This window comes from Periplaneta americana, chromosome 15, assembly GCF_040183065.1.
Source record: "Periplaneta americana isolate PAMFEO1 chromosome 15, P.americana_PAMFEO1_priV1, whole genome shotgun sequence".
NCBI classification, from domain to species: Eukaryota; Metazoa; Arthropoda; class Insecta; order Blattodea; family Blattidae; genus Periplaneta; species Periplaneta americana.
In genome coordinates, this window is record NC_091131.1 from 148712257 (window position 1) to 148725947 (window position 13691).

The following is a 13691-nucleotide window of genomic DNA, read 5'->3' on the forward strand; positions in this document are numbered from 1 at the left end:
TTTATTATTATAATCATCATTATTATTATTATTGTTATTATTATTATTATTATTATTATTATTATTATTATTATTATTATTTATTAACATCACTTTCAAGCTACTGCCGGTAAAGCCTTCGAGTTGCAGTTGCATTTTGCTTTGTTTCACCGTAGAGCAGAACAAAGTCAGTGTCCTCATCATTTGTAAATGCACCAGGATCTTCGTTTTTATCATTTATTAGTAACAAAACAGGAACAAAGTAAATGGACCGGGCTCATAATCCTGTTACTAGTTGTACTTGACATTTCAACCAGTAGGACAGTCGAGTCAATCCGTTCCCTAAGCCTCAGAACTAGGCAGCTATTTAGCGTTTTATGTACGAAAGGAAGTCACGTTCAACAAAAGAGGACGCAGATGGGCCACCTGGTAGCTATGCTCTACATTAGGGTTGTAGTAAACAATGGTGTCTGTACAAATGAAAATAGCCGAAATTTAAATGAAGTGATCACTTAAATAGTGCTTACACTGCAAGGAACTTCTTTGAATGTCGAAAAATGTGGTAGATGCGTAAGAATAACATGAAATATCACTGATTATTTTTCATGACGAAATCGTCGTGTCACAAAGTGGATGGCCATTGTATGTTTTAATTTCAAATAAGAATTGATTTATTCTTGATAAAAATTGTGTCGTGTGTATCATTTTGGGGTAAATTGACTGGGCAACAAAATATTCAGCTGACGCTTCATAAACCGAAGATTCCTTATAATAATTATTTTTAAGGAGCTATTACTATTAAACTATTACAGAAAATAAACGACACATTTTTTTAAGAATTTGAAATATAATTTATTTCACTTCAATGTAATTAGTGTCAGCGAGATGATATTTGGCGAAGTTGATTCTGAGATTTGTCATTTTATTACCTGACAATCGTTTTATAGTTAGTATAAACCTCTGGAAAATAGTAAACAGATAATCAACTCAAGTGGTAATCGAACCCACGCCTGAGCACACCTCCGATTTTCAAATTTAGTTTATCAAAACATTCAATTAATATGATGTAATTTTTGTTACTTACATAATCTTACTTCATGAGCTGCGTAATATTAATATGAATTGGCGATATCTGATTATCACAGTTACACGTCCAGTAAAAGCTCTCTGCACTTTTGTCCACTCAGTAATCACTGTAGTAAAGTCAACTTCAACTTGAAGAACTTAGAACAGATGCAGCCCAGTACCTTTGCTGCCACAACTTGAAATGTTTACAATTTTAATAAAGGAAACGTGCAGTGGAATAAAAATATCTCATAAAGATCCAGTTATTGAAAAGACTACAATTTATTTTTAAATCGACAAAACTGATTGTGTAATGATACATTACTGGATTGTAGAAATTTAAAATTAATATAGGGCAGATCAGATAAGATCAGATCAGACACTAAGGTTTTGCTGCAAAAATAAGGTTCAGATTAAAATAAAGGGTGTATTTAATGTACGTAAATTATTAGATATCACGAAGTTACATGTCAGCATTTTACCACAAATAAATTTATACAGAAGTTACAAACAAGCAATACATAAAAACAAACAAATAGAAAAAAAGACAGATATAGAAATGAAGCTCAGATTAAGAGTAGGGGAAGGCCAGAAATCTGCGATAACTAAGGATTTGGATATTAAAATTGCAAAGGATGCGATAAAAGAAATGTAGGGATGTGATCAAGAAATGCAACTAAAGTGGAACTGTATAAAGATCGATAAGTTTGAGAGAGAGAGAGAGAGAGAGAGAGAGAGAGAGAGAGAGAGAGGAAGTGTAGAATCAAATGAATAGAGAAAAAATATAAATAGGCCTATTTATTGGAAGTGAGAATAATGAGAAAGAAAACTTATGTGTAGGTGGAGTAGTGAAAAACTGAAAATGAGCGCAAATAGCAAGAGTGAATAATAATAGCGAAAAAGTGTTAAGAGAATTGAATAAGTGACAACAAGAAAGTGGTGCTAAAATTTGAACTTTGTAACAGTAAAATAATATAAAAGAAAAATAGGAGAAAAGGTCAATGAAAAAATTAGGGTATATGACACAATATGATAATGTATAGACAAAGTGAAATTAAGATTTTAGTGAATATTAGAGAAAAAGGGGGGGTTGAAAGAAGTAGCCTATGTATTATCTCTGGTCCTCGTCCTGGTCCTTGTCCGGGTCCGGGTCCTGGTCCGGGTCCTGGTCCTGGTCCGAGTCCTGGTCCTGGTCCGGGTCCTGGTCCTGGTCCCGGTCCGGGTCCAGGTCCTGGTCCTGGTCCTGGTCCGGGTCCGGATCCTGGTTCTGGTCCTGGTCCTGGTCCTGGTCCTGGTCCGGGTCCTGGTCCTGGTCCCAGTCCGGGTCCTGGTCCTGGTCCTGGTCCTGGTCCTGGTCCTGGTCCGGGTACTGGTCCTGGTTCTGGTCCTGCTTCTAGTCCTGGTCCTGGTCCTGGTCCGGGTCCTGGTCCGGATCCTGGTCCTGGTCCTGGTCCGGGTCCGGATCCTGGTTCTGGTCCTGGTCCTGGTCCGGGTCCTAGTCCGAGTCCTGGTCCTGGTCCTGGTCCTGGTCCCGGTCCTGGTCCTGGTCCGGGTCCGGATCCTGGTCCTGGTCCTGGTCCGGATCCTGGTCCTGGTCCTGATCCTTGTCCGGGTCCTGGTCCCGGTCCGGGTCCTGGTCCTGGTCCTGGCCCTGGTCCTGGTCCGGGTCCTGGTCCTGGTCCGGGTCCGGATCCTGGTCCTGGTCCTGGTCCGGATCCTGGTTCTGGTCCTGGTCCGGGTCCTGGTCCTGGTCCGGGTCCTGGTTCTGGTCCTGGTCCTGGTCCTGGTCCTGGTCCAGGTCCGGGTCCTGGTCCAGGTCCGGGTCCTGGTCCTGGTCCGGCGGGTCCGGGTCCTGGTCCTGGTCCTGATCCGGGTCCTGGTCCTGGTCCGGGTCCTGGTCCTGGTTCTGGTCCTGGTCCTGGACCTGGTCCTGGATACAGCAGTTTTCCTTTGTTCAAACATATTAAATTGCCCTTTCATATCATTTTTGTTGTATTTCTTTCTACGTTTTACCCTGATTACCTGTAATTTGTAAGTACGTTTCATGCAGTTTTTATTTCTTCCACCAGACAGTATTGTTATACCATAAAGAAATTTAAAGAAAAAAAAAATGGTCTTGTGGAATGAGAAAAACGCTAAGAAAATAACATCCCAAGATAATACTGCTACATAATCAGTGCATTGATAAGCATATATTTTTCACGAAGAAGTATACAATGGTAATACTTATCATTTAAAATTATTTGGACCACAAAAAGCAGCAAATATTCTTCATTTAACAAAGGAAATCGGATGTTGTATTCACTCACAAATTCAAAGCTACAAATCTCTTGAAGTAATTTCCAAAAGAACCGCTCATGTTATTGCAAGAGCGCAGTGAACAAAATCTATTTTATAGTACAACTTCTGTCACTTATATATGTCACCAAAGTTACACTTATTTCTAGTTTAATTTCATGGTAAATTTAAAAATAAATACCAGGAAATTATCCGTGTATCGAAATTAGCCGAGTTTTCCCAATTGATTAGGAATTATATAGCAATAAGTTTTTCGAGAAATAATACTAAGAGATTAATTATCAAGGAAGTACAGTAATTTAGAGTAAGGTAAATAAAAATTACAAATTTTACTGAATAGAAGCTTGTGTGGAATTGAGGGCAATTTTAGCTACAGAACTACGACGGCACGAGAAGGCAATAGCAGAATGCAGTTAATTCTCAGTTAGCAAGATGCAGTGTTCACAACAGTAATTCAGAAAACGGGAAACTTCTATAACACTATGATATGCCAAAGCATTTAATATTATCTGGAAAATGAAATTATGATTTAACAACATTCAAACATTATACTAATTTTATAATATTATAAAACTATTTTATCTTCCTGTATTTAAGGTGCGATTACAATTGTAGCTGTAGATTTAATTTTTCTAGAATTTGTCTTTATTAAATTGGTCTTTTCAAAATTATTTCACACATATGTAGAATACATATGCACTCATGTAGGCCTAATGGATACGAATAGGAAACTACATTGTGTAGCTGATAATAATTTATTTAACTGTTCTAATGTTGTTATGTTAATGCCGATTATTGTATATTATTTCAGGCACCTACCATCTGCCCAAAGCCATTTCGTATGTTTTTTTTTTTTAATTGCAACAAAACTCAATATTTTGTGTACAATGTAAATTTAATAACGGTAACATTAAGTAACATCCAGTGTTATACTTAAAATATTGGTACAGTAACCATTTAGATTATATAAACGCAAATAATTTATTTTTATTAGCGTTTCTCGAAAGGATACATGCTTCAGTTGCCTTTGATATAACATTGTTAGTCCGAAATTACATTTATGACTATTAATCGCTCTTTAATTGTTCCCTTTAATTTACATTTCCAAAAAAAAAAAAAAGAACATGACAAAGAGATTTATCAACTTACTTTAAATGATTTTTAATCCAAATAGGCCTAATATTCAAAGAAAATTCTGGACGCTGTTTTCTTCTCATAATTATGTAAATAATTTATATTTAACTATATATCTAATTGTTTTTGTAATGGCTGCTCAGAGTTCGCTGTGGTGCTCCATGGATGGGTAATTTTTTAAAACATTGATCTGCGAGTATTGCATGATATTTCGTAAATTATAAAATATTACGGAACTCATGTTCAATAAAAATGATTTGTAAGTTTTCTGAAACTAGTTATGATAGTAAAGGGAAGTTGACAGAGTCCCTTTTCTTTATTCTTTGTAACTTATTTAATTTGCAAAAATAAACTGTACGAACTGTATGCTTTCAACGGTTTCACTACATCTAATACAGTTACTTAACCTTTATTTTAAAAAACATCTTTGTAGAGTGGAATAGATTGTACAACTAATTTCATCTTCGGAATATGTATGATAAGAACTTCCTTGTGTTAAATATTAACGTACCTTGTTAACATGTTTCGACCTATTTTCAGTAATCTTCGGAACTGGTCGTTGTTGGTCTTGGCGCCTCTTGTTTCCTGTGTTGGTGCGTTCGTAGTGTAGAGTCAAAGAGTGTATGTGTTTTGAAATTGAGTTGTGTGTTGACTCTACACTACGAATGCACCAACACAGGAAACAAGAGGCGCCAAGACCAACAACGACCAGTTCCGAAGATTACTGAAAATAGGTCGAAACATGTTAACAAGGTACGTTAATATTTAACACAAAGTTCTTATCATACATATTCCGAAGTGATACAGTGTTAAAAGTTGTGTAATCAAGATGTATAACTAATTTCAGTTGGCTCTAAATACATTGATACAAATGGTGCGAACTTGAGAAAGAGCCTAAACTATGTTTTTCCTTGGTATCACTAAATTTAAATGTACTTATTATCTGTTTCTATGTAGAACGGGAACATTGGGATATTTTCTTAGAAATCGTCCTTTTACTTTTCAAAAATCCCTGTTTTTCAGATGTCATTCATTAAAATCCTTTGCTCTAATATAAATTTCAGTGGTGTAATTTGAGCGAGCTAATCTAGAGAACTGAAATGTGAGGATTCGATCGTTAAGTGTAACTGAAGTGGAGCTGAGGAAAAGATCTAGGAATAATTAGTTAAGTGTTAAGGAGAAGACGCATAGAATAAACCAGTGAAAGGGAAATTAGTAAAGAGAGTTAAAATAAGTCATAAATGGTAAATAACCAACACTGAGTGTTTTATGTAGTACAGAGAGGAAGAATCTGGGAAGTGCAGTAGACAATAAATGAAAGTGAGTGCAAGTAGGGAGAAGATATACCAATGAAACAGAAAGAGATATAAGTGAATTGAAGAAGACTACTAAGGAAGTTACTACAAACATTCGAATTTTGTAACATTGAATGAATGCAAGAGTAAAATTCTGAGAAAATGTCAGTGAAAAATAGGGAAAATAATGTAGTACAGTAAAACGTAGAATATAGATACGTAAAAATTAGTGAATTTTAGTCAGAGATAAATATGCTTGAAGATAAAAAATTAGGGATAATAGTAATAGAAGATAGCAATGACAGTAGAAGAGGATTAGTTGGATTGTAGCCGAGAGTGTTTCTAAACAAGAATAATGTACACAAGTATTGCATAGTTATCAGGAATAGGATAGACAGAAGATAAAGAGTATTACAACTACTACTACTGCTGCTGCTGCTGCTGCTGCTACTACTACTATTGCAACTACTACTGCTATTGCTGCTAATATAAATTGTTGTTTTCTATTTGTTTTTACAATGAAACGACTTAAGAGCCATAATCAGATAGTTCACCCTTTTCAATGTACCAAAATAAAAAGAAAATAATTGTTATTAAAATGAATTTTGCTGCACTCATCTCAAAGTTTAAGTGTGCTGTGATTTCCGAAAACGGTTAACAGCTACTCACTAACGTGTGCTTAATAGTAATATATTTTTTAATTTCTGTAGTGACTCTTGTCTTCGTCTCCCTCTGGAACTGAATTGATATTCTCACTGAATCAGTTATACTGGCTTAAATATTTAATACTGGGTTGCAAGGGACAGTGAAGTGCATTCCATAACCTCTCCTATCCAAAACCCAACCTCAACCTGCTCGTGGTGCAAACTGCTTTTACAGATGAGGCTCTGGGGACCGAGTATTGGCGGTATAACCACACCATCAGGAATAGAGGAAATGCTATTTCATCTCTTACGCTGGCCTGCCACTGCGTAGAAATGTTTCACAAGTGGTACTTGTGAGAAAGGTCGGTGGACTCTAAAACTCCTCCCGGCCAGGTCCGATGGACCCATTAACCAACGACAGGTGTGGCCTTCCAGTCATACTGGGGGTTTACGTGAGTGGGTGATGTAACCACCATTACAAACAAAAAATTGGTGCCCACTTAAAAAACGGTTACACTTATGCTAATCTGTGAAGTTCTACCTGATGGATCCACCACAGAGAAATATTGGAGAGCAAGAACGCTAATGGCTTCGTTGCCAAAGCCCGGCATTAGATAACAACAACAACAACAACATATTTAATACTTTAATTTAGACGTGTAGTTGCAAAATCAGATACATCACTTTTTTTCCGAAATGAGTTAATGTTGTATTTCATATCTTCATATGATTCTACAACTGTTATAGCACTGTTATGCTCCAAAGCCAGATACATAACATGGATTTGTATAATGAAAAAGAGAATTGGTTGCAAATCCTTAGTTCCTTGCAAACGTTTTTCCTTCGTACTGAAAAATTATGTTTTGATTTTGCAACTATACGCCTCAATTCACTAATGGAACGGGTTTTATAATCTTCACATAACCGATACACACTCTTACCCACCCATGCACACGACAGACACAAGCTGTCACTGGCCTTCATAGATTATTTCCGATACATGTAAATCTTATTTTAAGGGGAGATGTTGCATAAATTGAATTCTTACCTATTTTATGATAATTTCTTCATTTTTGTATATATAAATATCATTGCTGCAACAATTTAAATTTGAGATTACTTACTTATGACTTTTAAGGAACCCAGAGATTCATGGCCGCCGTCACATACGCTCATCATCGGCCTCTATCCTCATCAAGATAATCCAATTTCTACCATCATATCCCACATCACTCAAGTCCATTTTAATATTATCCTCTAATCTATGTCTCGGCCTTCCCAAAGGTCTATTTCTCTCAAGCCTCTCAACTAACAATCTATATTCATTTTGGAGTCGCCCATTTGAGTTTAGTAAAAATAATTGGGGCAGAAATGTTGGGGGGGGGGGGAGTATCAAGGCACTGTAGGTCACGATAGTGAATATATCTGAGCCATTTTTAAGATAAGTTCAAAACCTCTTTGTCATTTTACTCCTAAAAGAACATTCTTTAAAATGGTTGTATCATAAATTTGATATTCGTTTTCAAAATGTGAAAATAAAGAATACATCTTAAGAATCAATTTTGGAGATACCATTAGAGAAACATGTGAGGATATTATTTTATCAAATGCAACAAAATAACAAATCTCTGTTACACAGAAAGTTTCCTAATTATCTAAGAATGTGTGTTTCAAATAAAATCCATGTATTAATAGTTCGAAGATATAAAAATATTCACTCTTTGTATGAGAATGAAGCAAAAAATTAAAGTTACCAGAAATTGCAATTAAAATTTAGTGTAATTTAAAAACTCTGTGCTTTAAAAATGACAGCCTAAAGGGTTATATAAATGTGCATTAAATTTTGTGCGATGAAATTTTGAAATTTCAAAGATTATTTTAAACAAAGAATTTTTCTTTTTAAAAATTCACTCGTTTTCCACCACATTTTAACCATTCTTGTTCTTTGAAAACCCTATGCATCAGTTTTAAAGATAGCGCTGCAGTAGTTGACAAGGGCATATATCCTCATTAAATTTCATGCCATATATATTTCTCACATATTAAAGTGTATTTTACAGCAAAAACATTATTTTTCATTCAATGGTTTTCCACCATATTAAAGCCATCCTCCCTCCTCAACATCGCAAGTAGCATTTGCAATGAATTTTCCTATTGCTTTTCTTTTTGTATTAAAGTTTTATTTTCTCATTGCTTATCTATTTTTATTTAATTAACATTAAGCAGGAATCTGAATGTTTATAGAATAATCCATTAACTGTACGTAAAAAAAAAGAAAATATGACGCCCGAAGTTAATTTCACCTCTGTCCATTTCAAGTGGTGGATAGTGGTGAGAGTTGCTGGGAAATATACGAATATATTCCCGCATTATTGGCAATTAGTTCGGTTTGGTTAAGTGGTCATAATTTCACCTTAAAACATTGGCGATGAAAGAGTAATGGAACAGAGGAAAAATTCTCTCCGGCGCCGGGTTTTCAGCTCTTGTGGATAAAGCATCAGCACATAGAGCTGAAAACCCGGGTTCAAATCCAGGCGCCGGAGAGAATTTTTCTCCATTCCTTTACTCTTTCATCGTATTATGATGCAGAATATCTGCATGGAAATATCATATGTACTTCGGTACATTAGAATAATATATATGACATGCGTAAATCACTTCGTGATTTAAGACGGCGATTATTCCGTCGGATCCCTACCAACTAGTCACTCATAACGAGTGCACCTCAGCACATGTGTGGACTTCAGTCCTACGTTCATAGACGTCTATGACGTAGTGCAGAGGGCGGCCACTAGAGGGAACCCAAGAGTTGGAACTTAAACTGAGACGATTCTGTCCAATGCCGGGTTGGGTATCCGGTGTGGCTTAGCGGATAAAGCATCAGCACATAGAGCTGAAAACCCGGGTTCAAATACCGGCGCCGGAGAGAATCTTTCTCCGTTCCATTACTCTTTCATCGTATGATGACGCAGAATATCTGCATGGAAATATCATATGTACTTCGGTACATTAAAATAATATATATTAAAATATTGAGTTTAGAAAAAAATATTTCAAAATTTTTACCATGTTTCCTTATTAAACTGAAAGCTAGGATGGAGTTTTTAATGTTGCTGTTGTTTTCTAATACCAGGCGTTTGACAATAAAATCACTTGACTTCCTGCACTCCAATATTTTTCAAAGATATTGTCATGGTCAGCCACTGAAGCACAGATTTTGAGGGAGTTGTTAATGTAGTTTCAGACAAAATATCACATAATTTTAAAAACTGCTAGCCATTCATAATTACTAACTACATTCAAGAAAACAAAGCAAATGTATGAACTTACCTTACAGTAAGTCCATTGCCATCCAAACATTAATTTCAGTGCACTCTAGTGACAGCAAGAGAAAAAAGGATTTCTTAGGACTGAGGTTAAAAAAAAAGAACTAAGAAAAAACGTAAATCTCTTTCCTATTGTATGGCCATAAATATATAATTAATTCATAATGTACAGGTCCAAAAGTTTCTAAGCGTGATGTGCCTATCAGGAAACAAAATATTTTAATGGAAAATGCGACCACAAGTGTCTATTTATCGCTATATTGAGTGGAACCAAGGGACGGAGCGTGATATTCAGACATATTGTTAGAACATAAAGAAACAGGTCGCCAAATAAAATGAAAGGTTTGATGATAGGTAACATTAAGGAGTATATATAAATTACTATTACTCTAACAGAAGCTTTACTATGAACAAGTGGGGAGAGAAACATGGGAACACTCGGAGGGCAATCTATCTGAAAATGGCTCTTAGAAGTACAATATTTATACTACTTACGCCTGAAACGACAACAAAGGAAACAAAATATATACCTTAAACAAGACCAACACGTCGTTGTTGTTTCCTCATCTTCATCTTCCGTTGCTAAGTGCTCCAATGATGGTCCAGGCATGGAACCTGGCAAGGATTCAGGCATGGGATCTTCCATCGATGATGCTAGCAGAGGAGTTATCAAGGGATCTCGCATAGGCGCTGGTAAAGGATTTTGGATGGGATCTAGCATGGGCGTTAACAAGGCATTTGACATGGGATCTAGCTTGGTTTCTGGCATGGGAACTGGCAAGGAATCTTGTATCGGAGTTGGCATGGGTGTTACCATTGGAGCTAATATTGGTAATGGCAAGGAATCTGACATGGAAGCAGGCATGGAATCTAATATGGGTGCTGGTATGGGATGTTGCTTGGTTGGTGACATGGGAGCCGGCACGGGATATGGCCTGGGTGATGGCAAGGCATCTGACATGGGTGATGACAAGGAATCTTGCATGAAAGTAAGCATGGAAAATGATGTGGATGTTGGTATGCGATCTGGCTTAGTTGGTGGTATAGGAGATGGCATGGGTTCTGGCAAAGCATCTCGCATGAGTGATGGCAAGGAATCCGGCATGGAAGCAGGCATGGGATCTGGTATGGGGTCTGGCTTGGTTGGTGGCATGGAATCTGACAAGGCATCTAGCATGGGTGATGGCAAGGAATCCGGCATGGGATCTGGTATGGGGTCTGGCTTGGTTGGTGGCATGGAATCTGACAAGGCATCTAGCATGGGTGATGCCAAGAAATCCGGCATGGAAGCAGGCATGGGATCCGGTATGGTGTCTGGCTTAGTTGGTGACATGGAATCTGACAAGGCATCTAGCATGGGTGATGGCAAGGAATCCAGCATGGAAGTAGGCATGGAATCTGGTATGGGGTCTGGCTTGGTTGGCGAGATGGAATCTGACAAGGCATCTATCATGGGTGATGGCAAGGAATCCGACATGGGAGCCGGCATGGCATCAGACACTGGAGCTAGCATGGGTTCTCGCAAGGAATCTGGAATGGGTGATGACATGGAAGCTTGTATAGGATCCGGCAGGGGTGCTGTTATTGAACCTGATATAGGTGTTGCCATTGGAGCTGGAATGGGGTATGGCAAGGAATCTGACATGGGATCTAATATAGGTGCTTGTATGGGGTCTGGCTTGGTTGGTGGCATGGAAGCTGGCATAGGGACTTCTATGGGTACTGGCATGGGATCTGAATAGGTTGCTGACAAGGAATTCGCAATGGAATCAGACATGCGAACCAGCATGGGGTCTAGCATGGATCCTGGCATAGGCGCTGACATGGAATCTTGCAGTGGTAGTGGTATTGGATCTGGCATGGGAGCTGTCATGGGTCCTGGCATATCACCTGGAATGGCTGCTGGTCTGGGTACCGGCACGGGATCTGGCAAGGATGATGTCACAGAAGTTGGCATAGGTGCCGGCGTGTAATATGTCTCGTCATCTAGTACGGGACGTGGCCCAAAAAATATATATCTTAAACAAGACCACCAGGCATTCCTTCTTCGGTGCCTACCTTCTGCTGGCATGGGTAATGGCATAGGACCTGGCATAGGCGCTGACATGGAATCTTGCACTGGTAGTGGTATTGGATCTGGCATGGGAGCTGTCATGGGTCCTGGCATATCATCTGGAATTGGTGCTTGTCTGGGTACTGGCATGGGATCTGGCAAGGATATTGTCACAGAAGTTGGCATAGGTGCCGGCGTGTAATATGTCTCGTCATCTAGTACGGGACGTGGCCCAAAAAATATATATCTTAAACAAGACCACCAGGCATTCCTTCTTCGGTGCCTATCTTCTGCTGGCATGGAAGCTGGCATGGGTAATGGCATAGGACCTGGCATAGGCACTGATATGGAATCTTGCACTGGTAGTGGTATTGGATCTGGCATGGGAGCTGTCATGGATCCTGGCATATCTGGAATTGGTGCTGGTCTGGGTACTGGCATGGGATCTGTCAAGGATGCTGTCACAGAAGTTGGCATAGGTGCCGGCGTGTAATATGTCTCGTCATCTAGTACGGGACGTGGCCCAAAAAATATATATCTTAAACAAGACCACCAGGCATTCCTTCTTCGGTGCCTATCTTCTGCTGGCATGGAAGCTGGCATGGGTAGTGGCATAGGACCTGGCATAGGCACTGATATGGAATCTTGCACTGGTAGTGGTATTGGATCTGGCATGGGAGCTGTCATGGGTCCTGGCATATCATCTGAAATGGCTGCTGGTCTGGGTACTGTCATGGGATCTGGCAAGGATGCTGTCACAGAAGTTGGCATAGGTGCCGGCGTGTAATATGTCTCGTCATCTAGTACGGGACGTGGCCCAAAAAATATATATCTTAAACAAGACCACCAGGCATTCCTTCTTCGGTGCCTACCTTCTGCTGGCATGGAAGCTGGCATGGGTAATGGCATAGGACCTGGCATAGGCGCTGACTTGGAATCTTGCACTGGTAGTGGTATTGGATCTGGCATGGGAGCTGTCATGGGTCCTGGCATATCATCTGGAATTGGTGCTGGTCTGGGTACTGTCATGGGATCTGGCAAGGATGCTGTCACAGAAGTTGGCATAGGTGCCGGCGTGTAATATGTCTCGTCATCTAGTACGGGACGTGGCCCAAAAAATATATATCTTAAACAAGACCACCAGGCATTCCTTCTTCGGTGCCTACCTTCTGCTGGCATGGAAGCTGGCATGGGTAATGGCATAGGACCTGGCATAGGCGCTGACTTGGAATCTTGCACTGGTAGTGGTATTGGATCTGGCATGGGAGCTGTCATGGGTCCTGGCATATCATCTGGAATTGGTGCTGGTCTGGGTACTGTCATGGGATCTGGCAAGGATGCTGTCACAGAAGTTGGCATAGGTGCCGGCGTGTAATATGTCTCGTCATCTAGTACGGGACGTGGCCCAAAAAATATATATCTTAAACAAGACCACCAGGCATTCCTTCTTCGGTGCCTACCTTCTGCTGGCATGGAAGCTGGCATGGGTAATGGCATAGGACCTGGCATAGGCGCTGACATGGAATCTTGCACTGGTAGTGGTATTGGATCTGGCATGGGAGCTGTCATGGGTCCTGGCATATCATCTGGAATTGGTGCTTGTCTGGGTACTGGCATGGGATCTGGCAAGGATGCTGTCACAGAAGTTGGCATAGGTGCCGGCGTGTAATATGTCTCGTCATCTAGTACGGGACGTGGCCCAAAAAATATATATCTTAAACAAGACCACCAGGCATTCCTTCTTCGGTGCCTATCTTCTGACATGGAAGCTGGCATGGGTAATGGCATAGGACCTGACATAGGCACTGATATGGAATCTTGCACTGGTAGTGGTATTGGATCTGGCATGGGAGCTGTCATGGATCCTGGCATATCATCTGGAATTGGTGCTGGTCTG

At 39.5% G+C, this 13691-nt stretch overlaps 1 protein-coding gene across 1 annotated transcript; it reads left to right on the forward strand.

Moving 5' to 3' along the window:
• The first annotated feature begins 794 nt into the window (after positions 1-794).
• On the forward strand, positions 795-3072 carry LOC138715750 (tetra-peptide repeat homeobox protein 1-like). Its single transcript, XM_069848800.1, has one exon. The coding sequence runs from the start codon at positions 2074-2076 to the stop codon at positions 3070-3072; it is 999 nt and encodes a 332-aa protein (XP_069704901.1). The 5' UTR covers positions 795-2073.
• Positions 3073-13691: the final 10619 nt, after the last annotated feature.

Bases quoted from the DNA above. Each gene is read 5' to 3' on its own strand.
- LOC138715750 (XM_069848800.1), top strand. From the start codon at position 2,074: ATGATAATGTATAGACAAAGTGAAATTAAGATTTTAGTGAATATTAGA.